Source organism: Octopus bimaculoides, chromosome 17 (assembly GCF_001194135.2).
Source record: "Octopus bimaculoides isolate UCB-OBI-ISO-001 chromosome 17, ASM119413v2, whole genome shotgun sequence".
Classification (NCBI taxonomy): Eukaryota; Metazoa; Mollusca; class Cephalopoda; order Octopoda; family Octopodidae; genus Octopus; species Octopus bimaculoides.
In genome coordinates, this window is record NC_068997.1 from 31,701,924 (window position 1) to 31,713,272 (window position 11,349).

The 11,349-nt window shown below is 34.6% G+C and overlaps 1 protein-coding gene across 1 annotated transcript in view; it reads right to left on the reverse strand.

Moving 5' to 3' along the window:
- The window catches only part of LOC106883723 (dynein beta chain, ciliary), a 273,290-nt gene that overhangs the window by 166,044 nt on the left and 95,897 nt on the right, over window positions 1–11,349 (reverse strand). Inside the window, exons 30-33 of the mRNA XM_052974147.1 lie at window positions 8,744–8,914; window positions 7,006–7,125; window positions 1,347–1,507; window positions 302–410 (exon numbers count right to left, since the gene is read on the reverse strand). Coding sequence (XP_052830107.1) covers window positions 302–410; window positions 1,347–1,507; window positions 7,006–7,125; window positions 8,744–8,914 — 561 coding nt within the window. The remainder of the gene's footprint in view (window positions 1–301; window positions 411–1,346; window positions 1,508–7,005; window positions 7,126–8,743; window positions 8,915–11,349) is intronic.

Here is an 11,349-nt window from a genome sequence, read left to right on the forward strand (position 1 = left end):
TATATATATTATATATATATATATATATTATATATATATTATATATATATATATATATATATACACACACACAAACTCAGTGCTTTGAGTAAAATAAACATGTCAGACTAATAATGATGCACTTTGTTAGATACTTATTGAGAGAGGGGGGTATGTAGATAGATAGATAAAGAGAGACAGACAGACAAATAAACAGACAAACACATACACACAAACAAACACACACACACACAGATATACATAAGAACATTAAGTGATGAAATAGAATTGAAAATATCAGTAATGTAAAAGATGTTATTACCTGAACACAGTTTAAATCATCAATAAAACACAATTTCCTGTAAATGCCTTTAGCTTTTAATCCAGTGATGTTGTTTAACTTGTCTTTCAGAAACTGTGGTGTGGTCAACCTAGAAATAAAGTATGACCTTAACATTTTCTATTGCTTAAGTTAACAGGAATTCTATAAATATTTGATGGCACACGAGTCAATGTGAAAGTCTCTGACCTGCTTGAAATAGCAAGAAATTCTGTCTCAAATCACACTCTACTGAGTTTAAAAAAGACAATGTATTGGATGAAGATGTAATATGTTTTTAAAAAAATAGATGGGATGGTCTTGACTGGAAGATAGGCCTGCTCATTCAGAACTGATTTAAGGCCAAACAATGATGGTACATGAGCCACATAGTGTTTCAATCTAAGTACATTAGGAGGAAATGTCATGTTCACCACATACACTAACCAAGATAAAAAAATCATAGGTAACATATACCCAAAACAACAATCAACTGAGCAATAAATAATAATGCTATGGTTTCCCCTCACCTCCAGCAGGTAATTCTTTTGCCTTTAATTTTAGATCTTAGATTCATTAGGATAGGACTTATAGCAGTTTCTGTGCTGTATAAACAACTGAAGCTGCAATAACCTTTTCTGAACAAGATGCAGTCCATTGCAACGTTAAACCCAACTGTTGCTGGTACTCATTTTTGGTACAAGAACACAATGTGCCATCTAGTCTGATAATTATTTATTACATTATATTGTATTGCATTATACTATATCATTATGTATTGTATAGTATTATATTATATTACTCACATGTACATCTGATGAGCTTTCACTAAGTTTGCATTTGCCCAAGGCTTTGTTAAACACAAGTCTATGAAGCAGACATTTGAGTGAAGTTGTTTCACAGTAGACTTGCACTCAGGAACCATGTGAACCAGAAATGATTGCACAAAAATTAAAATTTTTATGCAATCATCACACAGGACGTATAGAGAAAGTGAGATACTGGGGATAATAAAAAATATAAATCAAAATGATAAAAAGGACCATACTTGTTTGCATGAATCTGTAATGATTCCATCCCTGAAATCTCTATAGAGTCTCCAGTTTTGAGTAGCGCTTTAATAATTCTAGTTTTTCCAGATCCACTTGGTCCTGCCAGCAACACTGGATGATTATTCAAAGCAACAATGCTTGACAGGAAAAGTAATTGCTGAGAAATGAGAAGCAGAAAATGAAAGGATATTCTCAAGTGCTCTGCTCTGACATTATTGAGGTTACAGTTTAGTTGCATTTCAAAAACACTCCAGCTTTGATTGTTCTAGTTTTTTTGTGCCTTTTTTCTGGCATAGTCTATGTCTATATTATCTGGATATCTAGTGAGTGTGATTCTTAAGAGATTGTTCAACTCTGACAATTCTCGCAATATAATCTAATATCATAAGGAAAAAGTAGGGTGCCAGAGCATCTCTTTTGAGTACACCTGCAAAAATATCAAAAACCTCAGTGTCCGTAAATTTTAGTATGGCTTACAGACTCTGATATCTTTTTTCAAGACTGTTGGGTAAGATTAAAGGTAAATTTGGCTACTATTTCTAATAAGTTAAATGACCAAAGACAGAGCCCCTTCATTGGTTTGTAATATCACTCTTACTGTTATCAAATGTATTGTTTATATGTATTATACAGCACATATTTAAATACTATGTTTAAATATACTATATAATACCATGGCTTATATGGGATCTTATATATGTGATAAAGGAAGCAGAAAAACTTCCATTGACCCCCATAACAACTAGGCTGCACTGACAGTAACCATCTCAGCCGAGATCAGCAATTAGTGCACAACAACGGTTTGGCATGTTTCTACATCAACCACTTTAAACCATAAACTGTTTATTTATGTAAACTGTTATCACTGGGCAGAACGCTCCTGCAGTATTACTGTGGAAATAAGATCACTTGACAGTGTAAGTCAAACAAATAGCGTATATTGACTTAACAAAACATCAAACATCAAAAATTAACTTTGTTATGGTAAATCTAATAACAGGGTGTAATACATAATGGAATATGACAGTCAGTGCATATATATCTTGTCTCCTTGCAGTGACTGTGTGCTGCACATATAGCACATAATTTTGGCATGTTCTTTTTCAGTTGGTGGAATTGAATTGGGGAAATGTCCAAGTCCTATGATGATTCATCATGGTGAAGGACTGGTGTGTGGACGCCCTCAAGATCGGTATGGTGGAAAATCCAAAAGTTTTAGTATTTCTTTCACAAGCAACTCATAAAAAGTTAGCACACCTCCCACACCACCATCCATCTGCCATATCAAAAAAGAATTTACTAATGTCATGTGTATCATGTATAAGAAAATTTTCTTATACTATTTCATGAATTTGTGCACTGATTTGTGCGTTGACACCAGTTGATTGGAACAATTGACATTGCCCATTGCCTGATTATATGCCAACACAACTGTTGGTTTCAATACTGGATTTCCAGACCCATCTTGTATACTAGTGTCAGACATGCCAGCAGAATGCATGGTGAGCAGCAAACAAACATTTTCCTTGTCTCTCCACACCAATGTCATAATTCCACTATCAGTGGAGCAGCACACTGTTTCACCTTTGTGAAGTCTCCCAGTGTGATGTTCAGGTAGCATGATATATCTGAAGAGACACACAGTCTCACAGGTGTTTCTTTTCCTCACCTGAAGCTGATCAGGATTGGAAAACCAGTTGTCCATAAAAATGTTCTATCCTTTGTCCAACAATGCATCATTGAGCAACAAGACAGCATTCATGGATGCTGGAATGTTCGGTTTTCTTCTCCAATGTGCATCTTATAGTTCCAGATATAGCCATAGGCTGCACCATACAACTGACACACCTTATAAACTTTTATCCTGGAGTGAGCATGCCTGCTGGCATTGTACTGTTTAAATTTCAGCCACCCCTTGAATTTCCACAGACTTTCATCAGTGGAAATGTCTTGCGTGGGTATATAAACAGTTCTGAAATTTTATGCTATTTTGTCAATAATAGAAAAAATTCTGTGAAGCCTGCTCTCGTTCTTGTCGCTGGTGTTGAGATTAAGGTTTTTCAGCAGTGCTAAAAACCAATCACGTGGCATCATCTCTGCAAGGAAAGACCCTGCAGCTTCAGGATCCCAGCTCTAATATGAAGCAAGAGTCAGTTTCTGCACAATACCCATAAAGATGAACAATGCAAGGAAAACTTTGTCACTTGCAGTTGAAAACCATCCAGAATCATATCTGGCCCTTGCATTCTGAGGATGATTGGCAGCATACTCATTTGTTTTGTCATGTTTGTATTCAAACATTTCTTCTTCATGAATTCATGGAAAACCTCCAATGGTGAACTGTGATTTTGAAGGCCTGCTTTTATATCAAAGGTACCAAAAAATTGGCCATCATTTGCCACACCACATTCTGTTGGCCATGGACTGCTGCCCTACTGCACCTTTGATGTAACGGATACTCGTTATTGCTACTGAAATCAGAATCACCTGATTTACTGAGAAAATAATCCCTTTCAGAGTCTGAATAATCTATTGAGGACTCATCATGTGATGTTGAAGAGGTGGTGCTTGGTGTAGATGGACATGATGACAAATGCGACATGGTCCTTAAATTCAACAAAGTGGGCATACATGGACACAGTGAACCTGGTGTTGAAATTGGCATAGCTGGATGTGACGATGAACATGAAGCCGATGTAGCTGGATGTGAAGACCAATGCGAGGACCTTAAATTCAACAAAACTAGTGTAGTTGGATGCAACTGTAAATTCCATGAAGGACCAGAATAATTTGTTGAACATGTAGAATTTGATAGGAAGTTATAGTGGAAATGGTGGTGTAACTGCCAAAACTGCTGCTTTTATACTATCATGGTGATGAAGTCTCGAACAGAGTTGGAAGTATTTACATGAAGAGTTTAGCAAACTTATCAGATTCCTTGAAATTTTCACAGTGGCCTCAATTATCAATTCTGTGAGTGGTAGCGGATATGTATATCAACCAGTACACAAACAGGTACAAAACCACAGCAGATAGGGCTACATATATTTTCGTCATCTGATTCAAAGCAAGCACACAGCACATGTAAATTTATGTCAACCAATGCCATGGGGTTAATTGAGATTACCCAAGCAATGAAGAGACAAAAACATCCTCAAAAATATCTAAAATCTCAAAACAGCTTAGGAAATAACTTCAATAATATCAATTAATTGTAATTTTAAAAAATATAGTAAAGCAGTCCAAGAATGGATTTGGTATCAAAGTCAACTGATGAAAACAATGAATATGTTTCACTTTTATTAGAACTCTTCAGCAAAGTGTATGCTACTTAGTATCGTATAAACACAAGCATGACTTTGTGGTTAAGAAGTTACTCTGTAAGCATGTTGTTCCAAGTTTGAGCCAACTGTGTGGCATTTGGGAAAGTTTCTTTAACAAGGTAGCATCAAGTTGGTCAATATCTTGCAAGTGCAACTTGATTAAGAAAACTGTGCAGAAGCCTATCCAATGTACACATATGAGCGCATGCATGTGTGTGAGTGCATGTGTTTATGTTTTTGTTTATAGTCTAAAAACTGATGTTATTTAAGCTATGTCTAATTATGTCCCATAACACAGAAATTTGATAAATATAGATCAATAATACATGCATCAGACTTCAATAAGTATTGGGGGTACTGTGATCAGTTAAATACTTAAAAAGAGTGCCTCATCCAAAGACTGTAACCAATATACAGTAGCACTGCTGTCCACATGTTTTACATAATGCTGTTACTAGGAGTCGCAATTCAATATTCCAATACCAGTATGTAAGTTTTATTGGCACAGTCTACCTAACTGTAAATAGGTATCAGATAAACAACAAGACTATCACAAAATTATTATTATCATTAACACTGTTATGTTACCAGACACTAGGTTCTTGTATTTATATATGTAACATTCCTGGCAATAGTATTGCAAAAATGGTGAGCTGGCAGAATTGTTAGCACTCTGGACGAAATGTTCAGAGGTATTTCGCCTGTCACTACATTCTGAGTTCAAATTCTGCTGAGGTCGACTTTGCCTTTCACCCTTTCGGGGTTGATTAAGTAAGTACCAGTTACACACTGGGGTTGATGTAATTGACTTTATCCCTTTGTCTGTCCTTGTTTGGCCCCTCTATGTTTAGCCCTCAGTGGGCAATAAAGAAATAAATAATATTTATTAATTCTCCACAATATCTTCCATTAACTTCAGATATGAACTCCTGTATGGTTATGCAAAATCCAGTGTCCCTACAAGTAATTGATATGTACTTGCAAGCTGCCATGAATGTGTTTAATATGTAAAATTGGTATACCCAATAATGTTACACCACCATATTTAGTGGCTATTTAAGCAATAAGTTCATGGATTGTTAATGGGTTGGATGTTGTTCTGAAGAAGGAGCAAGAACTCCTGAAATATGCCCATTTTTTCATCTTTGATCACATTATCGTTTACATTAGACACATTCAGATATGAAGCATCATAACAAATCAGTGCTGACTATAATGTCTAAAGAAAATCAATAGAGATAACCTTAAAATGTAAATATATTCAATGCTGGAATAAGAAGATGTTACAAGTGAATGGTATTTAACTATTTTAAGATTTGTTCTATAAAAGGTTTTAAAAAATCTATGGCTGGTAAATACTAGCTTACAAGAATTATGGTCAGAATAAGTGATCACACCTTTGAAGAGAATGCTCCAGAAAGGCTGTGGTCAAATGATCAAATACTGTAAATGACTAAAATAAATATTTCTTCAGTTTGCTGCTTTGAATTTGTATCTTAAAATGTATCATAGATTGATAAGTGGTGAATTGTGCCACCAATTTGATATGACACAGACACACTACAGGAAGATGAAGGTCCTAATAACCCTCAATGATATAATGGCTAATGGTAATGATTCCCAAGCTGTGCACCATGGAACACTGGTGCACCACAGAATATTGGTGTGCCACAGAGCACTGGGGTGACACAAGATGTATCCAGTTGCACCTTAAAGATAAAAGTACATTTAAAAACTGTCAAAATTAAAACTCAAATTTTATTTTTCATTTTCTGTATGAATGTGTAACTACTTGTTAATTTCCTACAGTTTAGATTATTCATATTTTAGGCTAATATATATATAAATACATATTTTTAATAGACTATTTTATTATATACACAAACTATTCTTTTATTGGTCTCAGGTATCAGGTTGTGACCATTCTAGGGAATGCCAAATATTTTCATTTACTTTAAAGTCAGGAAGCCACTCACCATATATTGTTGGATATTAAATTCATGATAGTACATATTTTATGCTATTTACCATTATCATATTTTAGCTACAATTTGTTGCAAATGTAGTTGCTGTTGTTTCTATTATCTTAGTTTAATGCTTATTCTTGTTTTTTATTATAAATATTTGCAATAATTTTTTTATTGTTTATTATTATTACAATTATTTTGTTTAAGAAGATTGAATTAAGTCTTAGAGATTCAGACCGTTGTTAGCAAAGAGAAAGGTCATATTTGACTTTTAGCAATACTAATATATCGCTGTTGTTGTTGCCAGCAATGTTTAATATATTGAAGAAACTCAAGAGATAAACAGTTCAAAATGTAACAGTTACCAATGTTTTCTTGGAATAAGTGAAATCTGTTCTTTTCTTATTAGAGATGAGGGAATCAGCTTCGAGTTCTGTCCATTTTACAAAACTGTGATTTTTTACATCAAGACCATAATCAAATACCTAATAAAATAAATGGTTTAAATAATTTAAATGTCACATGACGAGTCAGAATGCATTACGCTACAAAATCATGTGACATAACTCCTAATTAACGTTTGAATTGTTTCACATTCTAATTAGTGACTACAAGCTAACAAAGACAGCCTTGACCTACAGGAAACATCAATCAAATCTTTCTCAAATCATACACTACAGTCTTAAAAACAGTGGACCACATTGAATAAATGTAGTCATAGATTTACTGTCTGAAAAGATGAAATCATAACTGGAATGCATAATAAAAAAATTGTGATTAAATAATAACAACTAATTAATCATCATAAAGATATAAATAGTTTTTCTTATAATAACCAATTGTAAATAGTTACTTCATTGAAAAAAAATCCACAAATAAGTTTCCATGTAAAATAAGGTGTTTTTATCTCAATTTGAAAGATCTTTCAACAAAATTAAGTTAAGTTGGTTAAAGAAGTTCAATGTGGTGATTAAGTCTGTTGAATAAGACAGTTAAATCTTCATCAGCCACATCAATCACTGTGTGCCTCCTTTTTCGAAGAGAGTAGGGTTTAATCTGAGGGAGATTTGTCCACAATTTCCAACTTGTTGACCAAATCCTCTGGAAAGTTTGTATGACTGAGTGGTAGGTAGATATCAAACAACCTTACTATGATTTAAAAATTCAAATCTATTCCTGGAACTCATTGTATTTCTGGTCAAAATATTTTACATTGTTTCAGTTCAGTTAGCTGTAATACCAGATGATCTGGAATTATTGATCATTAAAACCAGATGCCATGAATTGTCCCAGTCTATCATAAGAGTAGAATCCATGATCTGGTTTTGATTACAAACTTGATGTGACATCACAGTCCATTCTGCCTAAAAATCATACCACAACCCCCACACATAGCTCTAACCACTAAATAGACACCTTCTTCACCTATGAGAGATTCCTCTCACTGCAGTTTAGTTCAAACTGAGTTGATTCTGTGATTATTTCTATCAGTTTCTACAACAGTTGCAGACATTTACAGTTTGATCTTATTTTTAGTCTTCTGTTATAATTTCAATTACATCTCAGATGCTTTAGAGCAGTGCTTCTCAACCAATTTTTTCTTTGATTCCTATTTTACTCAGATGTTGATTCTAACAATTGTGGGATGGTAGTGTTTTGTGTGATTATCTTATCTGGTGGAGCAAAATAGAGATAGGATGTTGTTATAGAGACAAATATGATAGCCATTCAATGTTTTAAAAATATGCAATTATGTGTAATGTAGAAGTATAACCAATTTATTGTACATAATTTTTAACAACAAAATCTTATATTGACCCACAAGGGCCATATTGAACCCTGGTTGAGAACCACTGCTTCAGAGGAACACTAAATCAAACCCAGTATTTGACTGACCACTTTTTTGAGTTCAAAATGTAAGAAATAACAGACATTTTTTTTTTGTGCTCTAATGATTCTGCCAAATGAAATAAAGAGCATGAATGATACACAATCTCATTTCACCCCTACCCCCACCCTTCAAACCTAAGCCAGTGAGTCTTTATATGAAATCAACAATGTTGTAAGGCTGTCACTGAAGAATAAATGGAAGGATATACAAACTGTTTCATCCTGTGGAAATTGTAAATGATCAGGGAATGTGTCTCTCCACCACTGGTCAACAGCACTGTGATATTGTGGACATACAGTTCCTGAAAATGACCAAACTGCAGCCAGACAGAATATATTGTTGTAATCATCATAATTGACTGGTTCAGAAACATTCTGTAGAGCCTGTTAATTAGGAAACACAATTTACATGTATGTTATTAATTAGGCTTTGATATTAATTCTAACAGAAGTAGTCGCATTAATCAGTCTCAGTATTTGGCTGTCGCTTCATTTTATCAGCCATGGAAGCCAAGAAGGGAAGATAACCTCAGCAACATTTGAATTCAAGATGTAATAGGAAATAATAATGATTTCTAACATAGGCACAGGGCTTGTAATACATACACACACACACAAGTGTGTGTGTGTGTATGCACGCGCACGCATATGTGTGTGTGTGTGTGTGCACGTATGTATTGGCTTCAAATTTTGGTACAAGGCCAGCAGTTTTGGGAGAAGGGTTAAAATCAATTAGACTGACTCCAGTGTTCAACTGGTACTTATTTTATTGATCCCAAAAGGATGGAAGGCAAAGTCAACCTCAGTGGCATTTGAACTCAAAACATAAAAATGAATGAAATGCTGGTAAGCATTTTGCCCAATACGGTAATAATTTTGCCACCTTAATTTCTGTCTACATCTTACAAGTGCTATTTAACCAATGATTTCACTGATATGATATCATTCTTTATAAATCTATAATATAGACACAAATAATAATTTCACAACAGATTTTACATTTCAAATCAGTAATTTGATGTGTGTGTGTGTGTAAGCATGTATTTATTTTATGTATACATATTTGTAAGCATTAACTAGCATGCGTGTAAATGTATGTGTGTTTAAATAGGGGCAGGCATGACTGTGTGGTTAAGAAGCTCACTTTGCAACCAAGCAGTCTCGGGTTCAGATGAGAAATATGAGAAATCAACAGTAACAGCAAATAAAACAGCAAGCCCTATTTCCAAAAGTGCCATAGATTCTAGAGATAGCAAATGAAATCAAATATCTTTGTAGCCCAAGTGAAAGTTACATTTTATTTTTATTTTTTTTGTATCTCATCAAGCCCCTGTGGCTAATTGTTATAATGTGGATCCTTGTCCACTCGTATGCTGTCGTCGGCATTATAATACTCTTGTTGCCCCTATTATGTTGTGACAGTATTCCATGTCTTATTGTTTTTGTCTCATCTATTATGCTATCGCTGATAGCTCCACAAGGCAACAACTTTGTAAGGTCTATCTTGACAGTAACTCAAACTTGTATACATCACAGAACTGACACTGACTCCAACTGAGAACTCATACAATGCTACTACTACTGATCTCCTACAACGACCTTATAGCAGCTGGTTCATACCACTTTGTCATGTGGAAAGGAATGTACCATTTTCACTCCAACACTAAGAAAAGAGTATTGTTATTATTGTTGCTATTGTCATTGTTTTCTTTCCTGCACGGTATATTTACATATTATTCTATTTTTGGTTTCACTTCGTTGTTTACAAATATTGGATCTTTATCTTTTTCTTCATCTTTTTACTCATTTCAGTCATTTGACTGTGGCCATGCTGAAGCACCAGCTTGAAGAAATTTTAGTCGAATGCATGAACCCCAGGACTTGTTTTTAAAGTCTGGTACTTATATGTATATAGACAGTGATTTTCAATGGCCGGATAACTGAAGAGATGTTGGCGTGGGCTCCCACCTTGGCATCCGAAACTTGGAATTTTATCATGGCTACCGAATAAGTGTCACATATTTTTACAGATAAATTCCTCTATTTATATAATATTGAGGTCGCTTTCTTTCTTTTGTTGTCCTTCCTATCAATATATCTATAACCAAATAAATAACAACAGCTCATTACAGCTGTTTCTTACACATTTTTTAATAGAAGAATAAGTAGGCTTAGAAAAGTGAGTAACAGATGAATTTTTTAAGGACATTACATAACCACTTTCTTATGTCTTAACCCACAGCAAAACAACCTCAGTCCCACCACCTCTTTCTTAAAAAAAACTGTAATCATCAAATGAAGCATAATTTCAAACAATAGGATATCCCAAGTACACAGAAACATGCCTGAAGCTTGCCAAAACTGACCATGAAATGGGAGAAAAACCAACAAAAACTGGCTGTTATAGGCATGGGGCAGGGGTGTAATATGATATCTATGGTCAGTGACTAGGGGTGGGGCAGTAGAAGAAGTAAATTGGAGTTAGCTATACTGGTTTATTTCAGAGACTGGAGAAGATGTGTAGGCAATTATAGTGTAATTAATTATAGTAGGCTTAGAAAAGTGGGTAGCAGGGAATGAATTGAAGAAAAGATAGGCGCAGGAGTGGTTGTGTGGCAAGAAGCTTGTTTACCAGCCACATGGTTCTGGGTTCAGTCCCACTGCGTGGCACCGTAGGCAAGTGTTTCCTACTCTAGCCTAGGGCTGACCAAAGCCTTGTGAGTGAATTTGGTAGACGGAAACTGAAAGAAGCTCACTGTGTATGTATGCATGTATGTATATATATATATATATATATATATATATATATATATATATAT